Source organism: Crocodylus siamensis, chromosome 12 (assembly GCF_052110815.1).
Source record: "Crocodylus siamensis isolate JL-2025a chromosome 12, ASM5211081v1, whole genome shotgun sequence".
Taxonomy (NCBI): Eukaryota; Metazoa; Chordata; order Crocodylia; family Crocodylidae; genus Crocodylus; species Crocodylus siamensis.
Window position 1 is genome coordinate 23747124 of NC_143406.1, and position 21683 is coordinate 23768806.

Consider the following 21683-nt stretch of genomic DNA (forward strand, 5'->3'; position numbering starts at 1 on the left):
AGCTTGTCTTCAGTCAGGCCAAGACAGCAGGAGAGGCCTGCTGAACCCCCCCAACATTGCAGCGGGATGGGGGGGTGGGGGCAGACTGCTGGCACCCCACCTTCTGCCTTACTCCCGGCTGGCGGCATCCAGGGGGGTTGCAGCAGGTAGAGTGTAAGGCAGCCAGAGTGATGCAGGAGGAGCCATCTTTGCCACTGGAGCCCCTGACCCATGCCAAGTCAATGCCCAGGTCTGGTAGGGTGTGGGGCAGCTGAGTCAGAGGCAGAACCCAGGTGCCCATAGGCCAGCCCAGGGTCCGCCTGCAAAATTGTCTGGCCACCACCTCAAGTTCAGTAGTCCCCTGTGCATTACCTCTTGATGGGGGTTGTTCTATGAACTTAAGAATGAAATAGCTCAGGACTTTTTCAATTTCAGAGAGCTCTTGCTTTTGGTTACATATAATGATTATTTCTATTTCTTCATTTCATTATTAAAAAAATGTTTTGTTCTGAGTCAGCAATTTCTATTTTTTTTTGTTGGCTAGGCTGGACAACAACCAGTTTAAGGACAATGTGATGGAGCTGTTGAGTAGTGTGCTGAGTGTGAAGGACTGTCAGATTCAAAAGATCAGGTACTGATTACTGGATAATGTTGATTAGCCAACATGATGGTAAGGATGATAATGGCATCATTTGTTGAAGTGCTGTGTCAAGGAGTGTGATATTTCTTTTAACAATTTCACATCCAGGGCAGACCACAATCCTCAGGAGGGGTAGGTGGAAAGATTGGCCAGTCCATTGGTTTGTCTCAGTTACAGACAAGTGGTCTGTCTCTGTCTACTTGCTAATGGCAGTTCACAATTTAGTAGTGTAGCTCATGACTCATCCAACACCCATGATTAGTACCACCTACCTAAGTTATTTTCAGGAAGATTTCAGTTTCTTTGTCATTTCTAAACCTGCTGTTTGGGTGGCAAGTCAATGATCAAGGAAGTGAGGATCATCACTGGTACTAACACTTTTACTAAAATACCTGATTCTCTGATTTGTGATTACCGAATGTCTTTTAGTGGAAATCAGAAATGGGGCCTTAACAAGGAATAGGTCAAGATGCCTCAGACTGGGGCTATCACTGAAAGAGAGGTACAGCAAGTGTGTTTCCCAAGGCTGGAAGATGTTGTCTCTGGCCACATCTACATGGGGGTGCTTAGGCAATGGGCAGGAGGGGCAGGTGGGAGTGCCGGTGCCACCCCTGCAAGCGCCAGCCGGGGAGTGGAGTGCCATTGAGCTTCCAGAAGCGGCTGCACTGATTGGCCGGAGCGATCGGCCACCTTGGAATTGGCTGCGGGGGACCCCCCCCTCTGCCCAGGTTACTGGGGAAGCGTGTGCCCCGCCGACTAAGGCAGCACCAGTCACCCATGCCTACATGTCGCCTACATCGATGTTGTTATGGCGCCATGCTTTAGTACTTTCTTTCGGAAGTACTAAAGCATGGCACAGTAACTGTCCATACTGCGCCGTGCGTGCAGCACATGGCTAGTTTTTACTGCTACTTCACCATAGCGGCATGCTAAAATGGGGGAGTGCGCTGCTACTGCAAAGTAGCTGCTGATCGCATGTAGACTCACATGATTGCTACATCTCTGTAGCGTGTCGTATGGCAATGTAGCATGTCACTATGGCGACATAGGGCGACATATAGATGCACACTCTGATCTGTTAAAATGATCTGCCTTTGTACATTAAAGGTATCAGTCCCTAAGTAATGCCAGATCTTTCCAAGTCATCTGTGCAGAAAACTGTGCAGTGACATGTCCTGTCAGGTTGTATCTTCTTATACAGTAGGATTGGGATAGTGGGTCCAGGTGTGAGAACCCTGGGGCAGATGATTAAAGCAGGATGCTGAGTATGGGTATTGTGCAGTTAGTCTTAGCACTCTGCCCTAAATCACTGAGGCTAAGTTAATGATCCCTTCTCCTCTCCTTCTCCCCTTTGCAGGAGGAGACCCCTCTCCTGTCTGGAAGTAACAGCCCCCAAGCAGCCAGTCTGTCTTTTCCCACCTCTCTCTTTCTTTTTTTCCAGTTCTTTGCCCCAGCATAGACTCACTCCAGCTCCCTGCTGGCCAGCCTTAGCCTTAGCCTCAGCCTCAGCCTCAGCCTCAGCCTCAGCCTCAGGGATGCACAGCACCTTCTCACTGCCTGGCTGGGTTCCAGCTGGGGCGGAAGGGGTAGTCAGTTGTTGCCAGAGGGGGAGGCTGAAACATGAAGGATGGTTCCCAGTTAAGAGGCTGCTGGGGAAGCTGAGACTCATCCCTGCAATGAGCTCTACCAGCAGTCCAGGAGAACTACCCACAGGAGCTGGCCTTTTTCCCTGTCACTGCAGAGTCCCACCTCTTACTGTGCCTGAACCCATCCCTGAAAATGAAGCAGTCCCCAGTTGACATGTATGTAGGGACTAACAGGTTAACAACAGGGCAATTTTAGCTGATTATTAATCAATGGAACTGTATTGTCCAACATGGGACCTCCACTATGCACTTCTTTTTATAAGAGGATCTCTCTCCTGTCCACATTTCTCAGTTGTCTCCTTCCTTAGCTGTTTGTGTGGCCAGCAGCGAGTTTGCAGAGATGTTCTGGGACAGAGACTGGACTCACCATCCTTATCCTGTAACACTTGATTTCTTTTTCTGGGCAGTTTGGCAGAAAACCAGATCAGCAACAAAGGAGCCAAAGCTCTCGCTAGATCCCTGATGGTCAACAGGACCTTGATGGTCCTTGAGTAAGTTGTATGAGTATCTTATCTGACATGAGCATGCTCTTTGGGTGGCTGTGTACACAAGTTTTCTTTAATTGTTTTCTTTTCCAAAACCTAGTAATTAAATTGGTGACTTCAGCTGACCTTAGTTTCTCCAAATTGGAGGATACTTTCTACCCAGTCTAACTGCTTCTCAGAAGCATCTGGAGGCGGGGGGGAAGTGGTGGTCAGTCACTGGAAGTACTAAAGATATGCAAAGTATTGTTGTTGGCTGACAAATGTGTACACACATATTTCTGCTCTCTACTAGATGAACACATGTTGGGTCAACTGTGTGCAAAGGCCTCTTGTCTCCTTCAACAGCAATCCCTGCTTCTAGAGAGGTGATATTCTGTCCCAGCTATTACACCGATTGACAGAGCAGTTTAGGGAAGGTGGATACTATTATATATCCTGCTGAAAGGATAAATTCAACAGGATATATAGTACTGAAATTTAGGAGAGGTAGAATGAAATGAAGCCAAGATTTTGTCCAAGATACTGTTTATGTCTACAGTATAGTCTACAGTGCATGCTGACACACTTCAGCTAATTTTAAACTAATAGGTGCTCCTTGAGAGTGGCTACTTAACTTGCCTGAAAAGCTGTGCTCCATGATTCTGCTGCTACACTGGTTTTGATGTCTTAGCTAGCTAGTTTGAATCTATTCCAGACATGTCTACATGAGCTACAGTCACTGCTGTGCAGTCATACCCTGGCGCTAGCTCCCTGACACTTTCAAAAAGTGCTAATAGAACTTTCATGACCACAGATTGTCACCGCTGCAATTATAGATCTTTGGTGAAGAACTGCATCTCCTTATCTGAACCCCAGGACCTATTCTGGCAGGAACAGGGTGACCTATCACCAACATTATGCCCTACCCCAGTTGGGTTCTTCCTGGAGGTCTTCCACCAAAGCACCAGCTAGGTCTCAGATTCTTAATATGAGAGACCCAATGTGATCATATTGCTGAAGGAATTGTAACTGCAGGATGCAACCACCTGTGCCTCAGATAATGGAAGAAGTGCTCCTGATGATCTCAAGGGGCTTGGCAAACTGAGGCATTCTTTCTGGGGTGCAATCAGACCCACTAAATGCTTTCTGCTTGGGACATCTTACAGAAATCAGAGACAGCTGGTGGCAAAAGTGTATTTCTGTCTAGTTCAAGTCTAGTTCTGATTTCCTAACTTTAGCTTTTCTGCCTGTCTTTGCCTACCCCTGTCCTCTCCCCAGCCTCCGGAGCAACTCTATCGGACCTTCAGGGGCAAAAGCACTTGCTGAAGCACTGAGAAAAAACCAAAGTCTTCTTTCCCTGAAGTAAGTGCATTTTAAATGTGTTTTACCTTCATCATATTCTTCTGAAGGCAGCTTCATAGAGGACATGAACATCTAAGAGACCACTGGGAAAATGTCTCATGTTCAGGTTATGAACAGTCATAGACTAGAAGATGTTTAAATGTCTTAGAGTGAAAAGATCCTGGGTATTAAGTGAATCTGTTAGCCCAGGGCAGGTATACTCAGCTTGCACCGTATAGTGGTCAAAGTACAGTAGACATCAAAATTGGAATAACCCCTGGAATAACCACTGGAATAAGCCGCATCCTGGAATAACCCCTTCCTCACCACCAGGGCTTTGGCAGAAGCAAATACCCTTAAGGGTATGTCTATGCTACCACTTAGGATTGACCTAGAAGGCTGCCCTTAACTAGCCTGGCATACATGAGCTGTCCCTCCTTGTCCTTATCCACTTGCCATGGCTGCATGTTGAACACAGAAGTGGGTGGACTGATTCACAGAAGGGTTTGAGCAGAGCCCTTCTAGAAGTCAGTCATCTTGCTTCTTGTCTCTCCTTCCCTACTTAGTTCTGATTATGGACAGTAGAGAGGGAAATAAGTCGTAGAAGGGCCAGACCCCAAGTGCTCTTGGACTTCCTGAAATTTTTACCATTAGCTTGGGTAAGCTCTGAATACACTGCTGGGAGGACTGGATGAGGGAAAAAGTCAGCTTTGGAATCTGGCATTTAGGAGAGCTAGCAGGGTTGGTTGGACTGTTGCCAGAGGCAGAACTAATGTGAATGATTGCTAGGTTTGGGCTGGAAACTAGGTCTTGGGGTGACCCTACTTGGCAACATAAAGAAACCCTAAGATTTCATCTGAGTTTTACAAAGGAACAAGCACAAGATGTTTCAAAAAGTCTAGTTAGTTCTTCATAGCTTCCCAGGTGGTTTGGTGATGTGTTCAGTGAAGCTGCTGCCTCTTTACAGTAATACATTGGTTTATGGTGTCACTCATGGCAAAGGGACTGTTCCACCCATTACAGATACCATGCATGACATGCTTCAGACTGAGAGAGGCACATAATTGTTGCTGCAGGAGACCACACAGTGATAGGCACATACTGTTCACACCATGTTCTTGGGTTTTCTTTGTCATCATCACTCTTATTTAATGTGACAAGGTCAGGTTTGGGGCAAATTCTCTTTCACATCATTATGCTCAACAGTCTAAAATTAGCACTTCCACATGCCTTTTACCTTGGCTTTGAGGATGAAATGAGAAGAAAATGGTTTGGCCTATGCGGGTTTGGATATATTGAGGTTTAAATGAACATGGACTGAAATCAAAGGTGTAGGGGAATACTTTTTTAGGTCAGCAGTCATCAGCCCGGCAAGGTTGTGAACCAGACTGACCCAGTTCAGTTCTGGTATGGGCAGGTGCTAGGACCCAGCTGCTGCCACCACTTCTCCTAGGGGGAGAGCAAATGCTGCCAAAACCTATGTCTGTTGGCTGGATCAAGTGGCTTATGGGCTGGATCTAGCTTGTGGTCTGTACGATGCCGACCCCTATGCTACGTATCAAACTTGCTGTATTTTTCACTTCATTACTATGCACCTGTTGTAATGAGCCTTATCCTCCTCACCCATGGCAGCATAAGTCAGGAACAGCTCATTTGAAGTCAGTGAATTTACACCAGTGAGAAACTCTGTTAACAGAATCAGGCCAGAGACAAAATTAGCTTAATTATATGTAATAACTTACAAACCCTACTGGGTATCTAGAGGAGGGTAGGGTGCAGAGCCCCAGAGAACAGTGCAGTAGGAGGGAATTAGAGGGGCCATTTTACTTGCCCCAGGCACTCAGAGACTCTGGCTTCTGCTATCACATCTCTTTCTGCCCCGTGCCCAGCAGCAGCTGGTTTAGCGGCGTGAAGCCCCAGCACCCAACCACTGCTGCTCTGGCTCACACTCTCTATTCCAGCGCCCAGGGCTGGTGCCCTGCACGTCCCTCCTAGTAATGCTACTGGATCAGGCCCATGTGATCTAGCGATTGGCTGACATTTGAATGGGCCAGTTTGTGGGAGTGTATCCAGTGTCTTGTTCTTGTCGTTTGCAAAACCGAGCCAGTTAGTTGGATTGAAAGGTGCTTAGTCCTTGTTCAGGGTCTGGTTATCTCCTCTTTTCTCTTTCCATGGACCAAATACCTTTCATAGTTAGTAGGGTTGGAAGGGACCTGAGCAGATCATCAAGTCTGACCCCCTGCCTTGGCAGGAAAGAGTACTGGGCTCAAACAACCCCAGCAAGGTGACTGTCAAGCCTCGTCTTAAAGACCCCCAGGGTAGGAGCCAGCACCTCTTTGCTTGGAAGCTGATTCCAGATCCTAGCTGCCCTGACCCTGAAGTAGCACCTCCTGATCTCTAATCTGAATGTATGCTCTGGCAGCTTGTGACCATTATTCCTGGTCACTCCTGGTAGTGGTCGGGGGAACAGGGACTCCCCCAATGCCTGCTGGTCCCCTCTGACTAGTTTTTAACAGGCCACTAGATCCCCCAAAGCTTTCTCTTATGGAGGCTGAACAGGTTCAGGTCCCGTAGCCTGTCCTTGCAGGGCCTGCCCTGCTGCCCCCTGGTGATACGAGTGGCCTCCTCTGGACCCTCTCTATGTTGTCCACATCCCTCTTGAAGTGCAGCACCCAGAGCTGGATACCGTACTCCAGCTGTGGCCTGACCAGTGCTGTTTAGAGGGGGAGAATCAGCTCCTTGGACCTGTTTCACCTGAGGTGTCTCACAGGATTGGAGGTAGGATATGGCACAGCCGGCTCTCGCAGAAGGATCCTGGCTGAGGCCAGCAACTGCTGTTAGAGGTGTGCAGGTAAGGGAGCACTGTGGGACGTGTCAGTGTAGCAGGGCACCAAGATGTGCCTGCTCCTTCAGGAGAGCAAGCAGTGTGAGAGGTGGCTTGCAGGTGGCAGAGGGGAGCTCATGAGGGACTCACCTGAACAGCAGAGGGCTGAGGCTGGAGCTAGATGAGCCCCCATCCTGCTCTGGGCAGGGAGTCCATCCCTGGCAACCAAGAAGTGAGGAGCTCCTGGGTGCAGGGCTCCCAAAGGGACCTGGATTTGGGGTTGAACAACTCTGCAGGGCTGGGAACAGAAACAAGCTCCCAGGAATGAGAAAGACTGGGTTTACAGATGAGTGGTCTGCCTTTATATGAAACACCTAGAGGGATGGAGATGTCTGCCAGGGGGCGGTGGTGTTTCCTATTCATTTGAGTTACACCAGTAGGTTAGCCTTGCCCCTTGCTAGGACAGGATTAGGGCCTATGTCGAGAACCGGTGGCCCAGGAGTCTCGGGCTGTGGGTGGAGCCCAGTGACAAGCCCAGAGTCTGGCAAAAGGCTGAGACCGAGACCAGAAGGTGCAAGAGCCCAGGGAGAGAGCCACTGGGGACTTATTGGGATTATTTTCATTTTAAGGCCTGTTGGCAGCCTCCCTGAATTAACTATCTGTTTATAGTTGTACTTATATGACTATGACTATGCAGCATCCCCTATCCTTGCTAACGCTGCGGGAGGACAAGTCGCATTGCCCCACCAGGCAGCATCCTGAATGATTGCTAAATCACGGAGCAATTCCTGAGGAGGTCTCCCTTCATCTGTGGTGGAGATTTTGACCATCTCAGCCGTCCTCCTAAGGGACACCCATTCCCAACATACCGATGACACCACTTTCTCCCCAGCACTGAGGGAGGATTTGGCACTGGTTTCCTAAGGGGAATCCATCTGGAATTTTAATTGGGAAATAGAAAGGGACTGAAGACACAGTAGTAGGATAGAAAGAGGCACAAAATCGGAGGCTTTTTTGTGGAGTTTTTGAGATGAAGAAGGAGAGATTTGGGCCTCTGCAGATGGTTAAGGAAGAAAACAATGCTTTAATGTTTAACCCCCCCCAAAAAAACCAAAAAAACCCAACCTTTCCCCCCAAAAACCCAAAAATAACCCACCTATAACAAGTGTCCTTCAAATAAATAATTAAAATGGTGGTTATTCTCTGCCCACCTCTTTCACTTTCTTCCTGTGACTTAATGACATTTCCAAACATTCATATGTCTCTTAAGGCATTCAAAGTTGGTACTTGAACCACCTCTGGTGGCAGTCTATCCCAGACCTTGGGGGCTTGGACAGTAAAGGAGTTCTTCCTTATGTCCAGCCTGAAACAGTCATGGAGGAGTTTGTGACCGTTCAACCTTGTCATCCCGTGGGGCGCTCTGGTGAACAGAGTTAGAACTGGAAGGGACCTCAGGAGGTCACATCTGTTGGTACCCAACATGACCTCCTGAAATGTAGCCTGTCACTGCTGGGTGCCATCATCTCCTATCCATTAGGCAGATGGAAATGTGTTATCCGAACTTAGGAGAGAGGGCCCAGAGGGACAAAGGCTGATATCCAAGGGCCCCAGAGAAACTCATGCCCTGCATCCAGCACAGCAGAGAAGAGCACTGGGCAGAACCCAGGGCCCTGGCCCACAGAATTCTTCCTCCCCCCGACACCCTCTGCAAAGAGCATAACTTTGTGTAAGGCGTGCATCTGGCTGTGAGACAACACGCTGTCTTTATTTACTTTATTATTCAGCCACCACTCCTGTTCTTGTAATAAATTGCTGCTTTGCATGGGTTTATTGAAGCAGCCTACATCATTGGCCAATATGACTCAACAGGTATTTAAAAATCAAGCTACTTAAAATACAAAACACTCTCCCCAATGTGACATTTACGTCCATGGAATATATGGCTGTCTGTACACATGCTCAGGGGTGGGGGACTGTTTAATTAGAGTGGTTCGCAGGCAACTGCTCCAATAAAAACACCTCACTTGCACTTGTATTATGCCCCCATGGGTTTAAAAATGCCTGAAGGATGCTTTATCTAGGCCTCATTCAACAAGATTTGGGTAAAGCATCCCAACAGCCATTTTTAAACCTACGAGGGCTTCTACATGTGACGATGAGGCCACAGTGGAGCGTTCAAATTAGATCATGAACCAGCATGTATATAGGCAGCTCTTGAAACTCATATATGTATATATGAGTTTCAAGAGCATCAATCAATGATTCCTGGAACAGGCAAATAGCAACAAGGGGATTTTCTTCAGTTCTTCTTGACTCTAGCGAGCAGAAGAACTGGGAAGCTGGCAAGGAGAATAGGGAGTGCGGTATTCCAGGAGTGCAGAGCTAGAAAAGGCCTCTCAGGAGCTGTTATAAATAAAGAGTTGTATTCTCAGTGTACAGCTACCTGCCACTGCACTGGTAAGCTAAGGGGCTTCAAACGTGTGAAGTGGATGCATTCATTTGAACTTCTTACCCTGCTGGAGCCGTATAAAAAAGTAACTGCAAATCAGACCCCCAATAGATTAAAATCTGTCACCGAGACTTTATTCACACTCCAGTCCTTCCAGCAAAGATTTGAGAGCAATAGGTGTGGACACATTGGAGCTCTGGTTTTTGCTATATTTGTATTGCTCTCAGCTTATCCACAGGTAACAAGCAGATTGTAATAGCTGCTGCTTTTCTGAAATTTCCCCTTTTGAAACAGCTCTTGATGTCTGTGTGTCCATACCCAAGCATCCTGAGAGCTGCCCTGGGGCAGCAGAGCCCCCCTTTCACCAGCAGAATTACCGCCCCCTTGCTAAGCAGTTTCTGCTGTCCAGTTGCTGGCAGAAAGCACAAGGAGACACTCCCCTACCTTCTGCCAGCTCTGGTGGTCTTTACAGAGCCTGATGCCTCTGCAGGTTGCACCCTGCTCTGGTGGCAGAGTTGCTGTGGAGGCATGCAGAGTCACTAGCAACATGTAACTGCATGTCTGGTAGTTGGATGGTGGCAACTGCTGCTGCCAGGACTTCCAGCAGGAAATCAGAGTATCATCAAGGCCTGACTGAGTTGTCCCAGTAACTCTAGGGGCACTACCATGGGTGGCGTGGAGCATCCTAGGACAGTGTGGGAGTCCTGGTGAACATGCAAGTCATCAGGGAATTCTCAGCAGATGCAGCAGGATTATCACTGGTGAATAACTGATTTGCTAGTTTGCTGGCAACTCCAAAGAAAGCACTAGTATTTCATTTTGGTTCAAACTGAAACAGAAAGCTTTTGGAATTTTTGATGAATAAAAACATTCAATGAAAAGTGTAGGGTTCTGTTTATTTTTCGAGATTGCAATGTTTTTAACACTTATTTTTTCTAAAAATAAAACACAAGCACATTTCAAAGAAAAATAGAATTTCAAATTTACAAATCAAAATGTGTTAAGGAATGCTAAGACAAAGTGTTTGATCTTTCAAGGTTTTTTTTTTTTGAGTGAAACACGTTGGTGAAATCAGTATGGCTTCAGGAAACAATTTTGCTGATAAAACTGATTTTTTTCAGTGAAAAACTTGTCAAAAACATCTAATCTGGATGTTGTGACATAGCCTAAGACCCCAGTGCATTGAGAATGGGGGAGGGAGGATGGAAAGGACAAGAGCTTTCTTAAAAATACGAGATGTTCGTGGCAGGAGAGGAGTCCCCCAGGGCCAAAGGGTGGAACAGAGACCCCAGAGCAAGGAGTCTTGTTGCAGCAAAATTGGAACCACAGGGGATTTTTCTACTCTTCTCTGAATCTCCATAGGCTCAATGTATGTAATCTGATGTGGGCAGGGAAAGTTTTCAACTGTCTTTGGCTTTAATTCCTAGCTGTTCACAGTAATCATGGGTTTTTTTTCTCTTGCAGCCTTCAGAATAATGTAATAAAGGAGGAAGGTGCTAAGTTCTTGGCGGAGGCCCTTTTAACAAACCACAAGCTGATGACTTTGCAGTGAGTGCTCCCATGTGGATTTCTTTCTGCTCCCTCTCATGGCCATCTGCAAGGGTGGCAGTTGAGGAAATCTCTGCCTCTTGATGCTAATTCCACTTCATGGTTTGGCCTCCCAGCCACTACCAGATGGAAGCACAAGCAGATGTGGTAGCTGCCCAGGCCCCACAGTCTTACTGTTTTCCACGTCTCCCCTTAGATACATGATCATGTCTTTGTGTTCCAGCTAACATGGCTTCTCTTTCCATGGTTGGTTGTGCCTGGGCCCCAGACACAAGAGTGCCATCATCTCACATAAAGGAGCTGGCACTGCTTGCTTCAAAGCTGGCCTCTGTTTGCAAAGGACCATTTCCCCTCAAGCCCACTCACCTGCCAGTACTCTAAAACAACAGAAATGCCAGTGGGCAGAGGATGTGGTCAGGGTAATTCCTCTATTAAGGGAGCTGAAGGGGACAAAGCAGAGATGCTTGGTAGGACACATGCTAGACAGCATAATGAGTCATGTGAAGGAGGTGTCCTTTATTTCCTGGTCTGTGTTTTCCTGGTTCACACTGTTTATTTTAGCCATTAAGGTCACATCTAGCGGGGTACATTTCAGAGTGAATATATGTCAAGGTGAGAATGGCTGATAATGTCACTGTCATAGTCATTACTGATAAAATCACTCCTGACATTTTGTCATCCTCCACTCTAATGCAGTAAGTCCACACACTGTCTGATGTGGGGCATCCATCCACAGATAATTTGAGGCTTTGAGTTTAGTAGGTGGAAATAGTTGCACTTGCATGGATGGAAGTTTATGGTGAAACTCTGCAGAGAATGGTATAGTCATAGTGAACGTGTGTTACTGATGAGATGATTCTTACATTTGGGAGTTTATGGCTACTTTCCTCTTCTTTGCAGCCTTCAGAAGAACTCCATCGGGCCCCAGGGTGCGAAACAAATTGCTGAAGCACTGAAGCAGAATGGGAGTCTCAAGGAACTAATGTAAGAAAGACAGAGAAATTCCAGTTTAACAGAAAGATGGAATTGACAGAGTGATCATGATACTAACTTCTGAGACCCTTGGATCTATCCCCATCTGCTGGGACTTGTACAATAAGGGTCATATTTTGACACCTTCATTGAATTGTAGTAAGTGGGGTGTTTGTAGCTTGTTATAAGAACTACTTATTGGTCCTAAGTTATTGTTTGCTTTGCAAACTCTGGGGTGGGAACTTGGGAATTCATTTCAAACCATGGAGGAAACATATTTTTGTACTTACAGGGCACATCTACACAAGTCGCTACTGCACAGTCATTACTGTACTTTTCTTTAATATTTGTATTAGCAAGCACTAAATACATGAACAGTAACCAGAGTTACTGCACTGTAGCATTGCCGAACATCTTTTAGGTGATGCTACTGTGCAGCAGCCTAATAATACTGCATAGTAGCATATTAGCACTGTCCATGCTGTGACGTGCTATGGCGCAATATTTTTTGGCTACTGTGCAGTCAGTGTCTTGTGTAGATGCATCCATAGGAAGCATATTTTTGCATTCACTGATGTTTCCATATGGCATATCATCATGTTGTGAGTCATGTATGAGGGAGCAAACACTAACACACAGGAACAGCTTTACATGTATGAATGCATGTGGGGACATTGCCTGGAATTCTCTTTCAGCTAGTGGATGACCAAAATGTGGACTAGGGGAGTTCATCTGCATGTGCAGTTAGCATGTGACAAAAAACTCCAGTGCAGTTCATGCAGAGTTTATTGATCCCAGGTGTCACATTTACACATGCACCCAGGACCACAGCACATTGAGTCAGGGCAGAGCAACCCCAGTTGGCAGGGAACCAAGGGGGTCAGCTGCTTCAGCCTGGCTCAACATACTGCAGAGGAGCTGGCTGGAGCATGAGGATGCCACAGTGTGGCCACATCTATGTGAGATGCTGACTAGTTCGTTACTACTGTGCAGTAGTATCATGTGGCAGGAAGCATGACATGAAGCTACTGTGCAGTAGTAATGAGTTACTGCTCAATTAGGATCACCTAAAAGCCTTTCAGTGACACTACTGCACAGTAACTCTGGTTAATGCATAGTCATTTAGCACTTGTGTATACAAGTACTAAATGCCTGCCCAGTAACAACTGCACAGTTAGCATCTCATGTAGATGCAGTCTGTGGGGCTAGCTGGCAGGCAGCCCCTGTATTGTAGTATACTTGTGCCCCAGCGACCTCTGGTCACTGTCCACATGTGTTTCAGTGGACATAATTACTCTGCTGTAGGACAGTACTGTCTTACAGAAGAATTAATTAATTTACTGTGCCCTAATACAGCATATGTGTAGATGGTGATGTTTTACTGTGGACCTAATCAGCTCTTCAGTAAAGTGCATGTGTAGATGCATCCGAGGACATTTCTGTGCCTCTGGAGGGTCATAACAGGGGCGCTTGCATGTCCAGAGCGGTAAATGTGGTTCCTATTTTCAGGAAGGAGGATCCAAGTAATTATAGGCCAGTCAGTCTCACCTCCATCCTTGGAAAGGTCTTTGACAAGTTAATGAAGGATCATATCTGTGGGACTCCAGTGGGAAAAATAATGCAGCAGGGAACCCAGCATGGATTCATAGCAGGTAGATCATGTCTGGTTTTATTTTATGACAGGGTCACAAAATGCTTAGACGCAGGAATAGAGGTGGATGTCGTTTTCTTGGACTTTAGCAAGGCCTTTGATACAGTATCTCATCCTATTCTCATAAATAAATTAAGAGGCTGTGACATAAGTATTTACACAGTCTGGTAGATGGCAGATTGGCTTAGCGGTCATGCCCAGAGATTGGTAGTAGACGGGTCGGTATCGACTTGGAAGGATGTGTGTAGTGGGCTCCCGCAGGGTTCGGTCCTCGGACCTGTACTCTTCAATATCTTCATCAGTGACTTGGATGTGGGTGTGAAGTGTACTCTGTCCAAGTTTGTGGATGATACTAAATTGTGGGGTGAAGTGCACACTCCGGAGGGTAGGGAACAATTGCAGGTAGACCTGGACAGGTTAGACAAGTGGGCAGTACGCAACGGGATGCAGTACAACAAGGACAAGTGCAGAGTGCTGCACCTAGGGCGCAAAAATATCCAGCACACCTACTGGCTGGGAAGTGACCCTCTCAGCAGCACAGAAGCAGAAAGGGATCTTGGAGTCACAGTGAACTCCAAGATGAACGTGAGTCGTCAGTGTGATGAAATCATCAGCAAAGCTAACCGCACTTTATCATGTATCAGCAGATGCATGACAAATAGATCCAAGGAGGTGATACTTCCCCTCTCTGAGGCATTGGTCAGGCTGCAGTTGGAGCACTGCATCCAGTTTTGGGCGCTGCACTTCAGGAAGGATGTTGATACACTCGAGAAGGTCCAGAGAAGGGCTGCTCGTATGGTTAGGGGCTTACAGGACAACCCCTATGAGGAGAGACTGAGGGACCTGGACCTCTTCAGCCTTCTCAAGAGAAGGCTGAGAGGTGATCTTGTGGCCACCTACAAATTCATTAGGGGGATGCAGAAGGGATTGGAGATGCTCCGTTCACCAGGTGCCTCCTGGGTTAACAAGGAACAATGGTCACAAACTGACAGAGAGCAGATATCAGAAAATACTTCTTCATGGTAAGGGTGGCCAAAATTTGGAATGGGCTTCCAAGGGAGGTGGTGCTCTCCCCTACCTTGGGGGTCTTTAAGAGAAGGCTGGATGGGCATCTGGCTGGGGTCATCTGACCCCAGCACTCTTTCCTGCCTAGTCAGGGGGTCAGACTCGATGATCTGTTGAGGTCCCTTCTGACCCTGGCATCTGTGAATCTATGAAAAGTCATTCCTACACTTTAATCAGGTAATCCAGAGTTGGTTCCAAGTTACACTGTGGTTATCCATGAGGTGAAATAGGGCTTTGCCCATTATTTTCACTTGGACAGATGCTTAATACGTGGTAAAGTCCTGGTCAAGGGCAGGGAATTCCACAGGATTCCCTGTGTAGGACTGCCTCTGCATTCTTCATTTGAGAGTTAGGATTGGCCATCTCTTTGCCTCTCTCCCCAGTTCCCATCTGCAAAAGAAGTGAGCACCTAGCCCACATCTAACCCTATGGACATCTAAAAGCTGTTTAGGGCAAAGGAAAATGTTGGCCCAAGAACAGCCGAGGAAAAACTGGGAAGTAGGCAGGAAACCATAAGGTTTGCAAATGTAAGAGCAGGGAGGTTCAGGAACAACCTTCCAGAAGAAGTGGGGACAAAAATGCTCTAATGGTTATGGAAGGAATTGTCTGAAGTGATGTCTGGGATAGTAGGGGCTGGATGTGATAGACAGGCTGTCCTTTCCAATCCTGCATCTTCTGTTTCTAATATCTGAATGAGTATCAGCAGTGTGCGCAGATCTCTGGGTCAGCCTTGGATGGCCTCTGTGCCTTGGGCAGTCTGCAGCACCTGCATTGCCTCCTGACTGCCTGGTTCCACTGCAGATGCATGGCCAGTGATTTCCATTACAAAAGGGAGGACTTCTTACTGTGCAAGGGAGCTGCCCATTTTACATCTCTGGAGGAATCTTTGGTACATGAGGAGGTTAACATGCATCTCCCACTGCTCCCTGCAAAGCATCCATCCACCATCACCCCAGCTCCAGCATAGGTCAGTCTCTGGGGATGGGAAGAGTCTTCTGTGGGAACAGGGGAAGGGGAGGATATTCCTGTGGTGCTGGTTAGTCTGCTTCTCATAAAGGAAGAGAGAGAGCGAGCTCTGCAGTAGAGGGGACTTGCTGCACACAGCTCAAAAGGGCTTGAGCTGGTCACCTCATTATCCTGTTAAATCATACCATTGCTGGAAGCAATACCTTCTAGCAGGAGTTTCTAATCAGGAAGACTGTGAGGCCACTACAGTAGGGTGGGCAAAATACAGCCTGTGGACAGGGTCCAGCCTGCCAACTGACTAGATCCAAGCCAGTGCTGTCTCCAGTGCTGCCCTGCTCCTCTCACCTCCAGTGGGAGCTGCCCAATTGAAGTTTCCCCCAACATGCCTGGAGCAGTACAGCAGGGGCAGGAGGAGCTGCCACTGGAGTCAAGAGGAGCAGAGCAGCACCTGGCTGGCTGCAGCCACACCAGGAACAACCCCACCAGAAGCTGCATGCTGGCTGGGCCTGGGACCAGGCTGGTGGGCACGTGGCATGGGCTGCCCCGAGCAGGGTTCAGCCCCATGCAGAGTGCCACAGGGGCAGCCACAAACCATGCCACCTGGGTAAACTCTGCCACATATGGCCCTCCCCCCACCTCCTCCTCCCTGGCGCAACACTCAGCTGGCTCCCAGGCAGCACCCCCCCACTGGGCAGTGCATGCAGGGAGTGCATCATGGTTTGGCCCAGGCCCTGGCCTAAGCTGTCACTGTCCCATGACTCAACCCCATAATCCCAGACTTGCCTGCCTGTCCTGCTTCTGAACACTGGTCCCTGTCCACCCAAAGCTCAATAGGGAGTTTTAGTGAGTTGTTACACTGGAGGGGGCCGCTGACCTGCCCATGACAGCTCATCAAAACTCCCAGACCCAAATAATTGCCCACCCCTGCACTAGATTTATATGTTCCCATGGTCAGGGCAGCTCAATGCATCTGGCAGCAAGCTGGGCAAACTTCCCTTCCCAGAGAGTGTCAGTGAAAAAGCCTAAGCTCTGGGAACAAACATCAGGTGCAGTCACTGTTCTTGCCAAACTCATGGCTCTGGCATTAGCTGTGCCTTGCACTCAGCCACCATCCGGGTCTGGCCCTGTCCAAGAAGCAGAACAAGATGCATTTGTTTGCTCTGAAGTTTCCTTAGGAGAAGGTAATCAGAGGGGGGCTGTCCCATCAGGTGATGAAGTGGTAGAGGAGCCCTTGTGTCAGTTTCTACCAGTTGTTGTCATAAGCAAATTGGAGAATTATGAGCTAGTTAAATGACCGGAAGATGGATAGTTAATTGAGAGTAATCTAGAGTGACCCATGCAGTTCTAGACTCTGCATTTTAAGAAGGATTTAAAGAAGTTTAAAAGGGTCGAAAGACAGGTGATAAAGATGATGTAGAGGTTGGAAGGCAAGCCATACAAGGAGAGGACCAGGCTTGTTCACCTTGCAGAAAAGACAATTGAAGGGGACATAACAGCAGTCTTCTACTATCTGAAATAGTACACAGGCTCTACTTTAGCTACCGCCCCCACTCTCCCCAAGACAAAATGCAAAGTGTTTGTCATGGGAGACTCCATCCTGAGGGGACTGAGGGGACAATTTGTCGGAGCCCGAATCTGAGACATTGTGGAGAAGATCCCTAAACTCCTCCAGCCCGCTGACTGCTACCCTATGCTCCTTATCCATCTGGGCACAAATGACATGGCTTGGAGAGCTCCCAGCCGGGTCATAGTTTCATAGTTTCATAGTAGCTAGAGTCGGAAGGGACCTAGGAAGATCATCTAGTCCGACCCCCTGCCTTGGCAGGAAAGAGCACCGGGGTCAGATGACCCCGGCAAGGTGCTCATCTAACTTCCTTTTAAAAATCCCCAGGCTAGGAGCCTGCACCACTTCCCCTGGAAGCCGGTTCCAGGCCCTAGCCGCCCTGACTGTGAAGTAGCGCCTCCTAATATCTAATCTAAACCTACCCTCCGCCAGCTTGTGACCGTTATTCCTGGTCAATCCTGGCAGCGCACGGGGGAACAGGGACTCCCCCAATACCTGCTGATCCCCCCTGACCAGTTTGTAGCAGGCCACAAGGTCCCCCCTTAACCTTCTCTTGTGGAGGCTAAACAGGTTCAGGTCCTGTAGCCTCTCCTCATAAGGCTTGCCCTGCTGACCCCTGATCATACAAGTGGCCCTCCTCTGGACTCTTTCCATATCGTCCACGTCCCTCTTGAAGTGTGGCGCCCAGACCTGGACGCAGTACTCCAGCTGCGGCCTGACCAGTGCCGCATAGAGGGGGAGGATCACCTCCCTGGACCTGCTTGAGATGCATCTGTGGATGCCTGACAGGGTACGGTTGGCCTTCTTGACTGCCTCCCCACACTGCCGGCCCATGTTCATCGTGGAGTCAATGACGACTCCAAGATCCTTTTCCGTCTCCGTGCTGGCAAGAGGGGAGTTCCCCAACCTGTAAGTGTGGTGCCGGTTCTTCCTCCCCATGTGCAACACCTTGCACTTATCAGTGTTAAACCCCATCCTATTCTCATCCGCCCACCGTTGCAACCTGTCAAGGTCAGCTTGTAGCCTATTGCACCCTTCTAGTGCACCCACATCCCCCCACATCTTAGTGTCATCAGCAAACTTGAACAGGGTGCTTTCTACCCCGTCATCCAAGTCACTGATGAAGATGTTGAACAGTGCGGGCCCGAGGACCGAGCCCTGCGGAACCCCACTGCCCACGTCCTTCCAGGTCGAGAAGAACCCATCCACTACCACCCTCTGGGTGCGGCCCTCCAACCAGTTGGCGACCCATTTGACCGTGTGGGCATCGACACCACAGTCTCCCAGCTTTTTGATGAGGACAGGGTGAGAGACAGTGTCGAAAGCCTTCCGGAAGTCCAGAAAGACTACATCCACAGCAACCCCTGCGTCTAATGATTTGGTGACCTGATCGTAAAAGGCCACCAGGTTGGTCTGACAAGACCTGCCACTGATGAACCCATGTTGGTTGCCCCTGAGCATGCATTCCCCCGCAAGGCCCTCCTGGATGTGTGCCAGGATAATTTTTTCAAAGAGCTTACCCGGGATTGAGGTAAGACTAACTGGCCTGTAATTTCCCGGGTCCTCTTTTTTTCCCTTTTTGAAGATAAGGACCACATTGGCCCTCTTCCAGTCCTCCGGCACCTCACCAGAGCACCACGAGTGCTCATAGAGCCGCGCCAGGGGTCCCGCAATGACCTCGGCCAGTTCCTGTAGAACCCTAGGGTGAAGATCGTCCGGACCAGCAGACTTGAACACGTCCAGCCTCTCCAGAAGTACCCTAACTAACTCCTCGCTAACCCCTGGCCCAGGCGTGTCTCTCCCGGGGCCCGAGGGGGGCCCAGCAGGGAGGTGGCTGAACTGGTCCCTACTTAGGAAGACAGAGGCAAAGAAATCGTTAAATATGTTAGCTTTGTCATCTGGCATGACGACTAAGTTGCCCATCGTGTCCTGCAGGGGCCCCACATTACCCGGGACCCTCTTTTTACCCCCTATGTGTTTGAAGAAGGACTTCTTATTGTCCTTAATCTGGGAAGCTAGTCCTATCTCCATCTCTGCCTTGGCCTTCCTGACTGCCCCACTACATCCTCGGGCGACTGTAACATAGTCCTTCTTGGTGATGACCCCATCCCTCCATTGGGTGTATGCCTCCCTTTTAGCAAGGAGACATTCCCGGATGCTCGTAGTGAGCCATGGGGGTTTATGTGCCCTCCTGCTCCCTTTGACCCTTGTTGGGATTACCTCCCTTTGGGCATGGAGGATCGTCTCCTTAAGGAGCAACCACTCACCTTGGACATCTGGCTCCCTTCCCCTCTGGGTCCTCAGCACTTCCCCAACGATCCTCCTTAGCTTGTTGAAGTCAGCCCTCCTAAAGTCTAGGGCTGTTGCCTTGCTGCAGCCCTTTGCCACCTTACGCTGGATGGTGAATTCCAGCAAGCGATGATCACTGTCTCCCAGGTGGCCCATCACCCGCAGCCCCCTCACCAGGTCATCACCCGTGGACAGCACCAGGTCCAACAAGGCATCTCCCCTGGTGGGGCTGTGCACCTCCTGGGTTAGATGGAGGTCCTGCACTCTGGCTAAGAACCGACGTGAGCGATCAGACTTAGCTGACTGCTCTTCCCAGCAGATGTCTGGGAAGTTCAGGTCCCCCATGATGACCACATCCTTAGCCCTCACTGCCTCTGTGAGCTGACCTAAGAATTCCTGGTCGAGCTCTTCTCCCTGGTTGGGAGGTCTATAGTAGACTCCCACCGTTAAGTCTCTATCCCCTGGACTGCCTTTTACTCTAACCCAGAGCACCTCAGAGTGCCCCCCCTCTACCCCCTTGCTAATTGACGAGGAAGTATATTCCTCCTTGATGTAGAGTGCTACTCCTCCACCTTTCCTTCCTATCCTGTCCCTCCTGTATAGCCTATAGCCCTTGACACTCACCGCCCAGTCATGCGATGAGTCCCACCACGTTTCTGTGATCCCCACTATGTCAGAGCTGGTGACAGCTAGGAGGAGGGCGAGTTCCTCCTGCTTCTTCCCCATACTTCGAGCATTCGTGTAGAGGCACTTGAGGCCTCCAACGGTTGTGCCCACTGACCCCCTAGTCTCAGCAATGCCCCGTCCCCCATCACTTACCTGTTTCTCCCTTTTGACCATTGGTCTGGGCTCGCTGGCTGTTGCTGGGCCTGGTAGTTCATCGTCTCCTCCGCCCTCATCTTCCCCCTCCCCCGACGAGCCTAGTTTAAAGCCCGCCGAAGGAGGTTCACCAACCTGGAAGAGAACACACGCTTACCTTTAGGGGAAAGGTGGAGCCCATCCCATCCCAGCATGTCTCTCATCACGATGTGCCGGTCATGGCTGAGGAAGCCAAAGCCCGCCTCGAAGCACCATTCCTGTAGCCTCCAGTTGGTCTCCGCTATGCACATCTCGTGGCGTCTGCCTTGACCGCTCACTGGCAGGATGGAAGAGAAGACCGCCTGTGCGCCCATCTCCCTCAGCACGCCTCCCAGAGCATGGTAGTCCTCCATCAGGCGATCAGGGGCTCTCCTGGCCGCATCGTTAGTACCCACATGGTACTACATGTGCACTACAGGGATTTGAGAGCAGGGCTTAAGGGGTTGGGGGCACAGGTGGTGTTCTCATCGATCCTTCCAGTCTCGGGCTACGGGCTGAGGAGGGAGAGGTGGACCCAGGTAGTGAACCAAAGGCTGTGGTGCTGGTGTCATCGGGAAGGCTTTGGCTTCCATGACCACAGCCCGCTCTTTGGTGAGAGAGGCAGCGAGCTGCTGGGAAGAGATGGCCTCCACCTCTCTCCGCTGCGGAGGAGGCTCTTGGCCAGACTGGCTGACCTCCTCCACCAGGCTTTAAACTAAGCCCGTTGGGGAATGGGGGAACTACTGCCACTGCTGGCCCACTAAACAACCCTTGCAAAGCCAGCAGGCCAAGGCAATTAAGGGATCCCACCCTTGCCCCAGCCCTGGAATGAACTATAGGCAAGGTTAGGGCCCCCAAAGGGACACTTGCATGCCTATACATAAATGCCAGGAGCTTGGGGAATAAACAGGAGGAACTTGTCCTCTAGCTAAATACAAATAATTATGATTTCATAGGGATAATGGAGACCTGGTGGGACTCCACCATGACTGGGCCATGGGTATAGACGGCTATACTTTGTACAGGAGAGATGGAATGGACAAAAGGGGCGGGGGTGTAGCTTTCTATGTCCAGGAGAGCTACGCTTCCCTGCAAGCCGACATTGGCACCCACGGTGGATGACTTGAGACCCTCTAGGTTAAAATCTGTGGGGAACACAGCAGAGGGGACACAATGGTGGAAGTCTATTACAGACCTCCTACCCAGGATCAAGACCTTGACCAGGAGTTTGCCAGGGAATTGGCTGAGGCCACGCGCTCCCAGTTCATGGTTGTCATGGGTGACTTCAGCTACCCAGACATTGCATGGGAAGAGCGCTCAGACAAATCCAAGCAGTTGCAAAGCTTCCTCTCGTGCGTGGACGAGCTCTATCTGACTCAGGAAGTCTATGGGCTGACAAGAGGTAAAATGCTACTTGATGTGGTACTGGCAACCAGGGACGACCTAAT

General features: G+C 49.2%; 1 protein-coding gene across 1 annotated transcript in view; it reads left to right on the top strand.

Moving 5' to 3' along the window:
- The window catches only part of NLRC3 (NLR family CARD domain containing 3), an 82736-nt gene that overhangs the window by 42193 nt on the left and 18860 nt on the right, over positions 1-21683 (top strand). The window contains exons 5-9 of the mRNA XM_090023694.1: positions 524-610; positions 2673-2756; positions 4008-4091; positions 10808-10891; positions 11792-11875. Of these exons, the coding sequence (XP_089879820.1) occupies positions 524-610; positions 2673-2756; positions 4008-4091; positions 10808-10891; positions 11792-11875 (423 nt within the window). The remainder of the gene's footprint in view (positions 1-523; positions 611-2672; positions 2757-4007; positions 4092-10807; positions 10892-11791; positions 11876-21683) is intronic.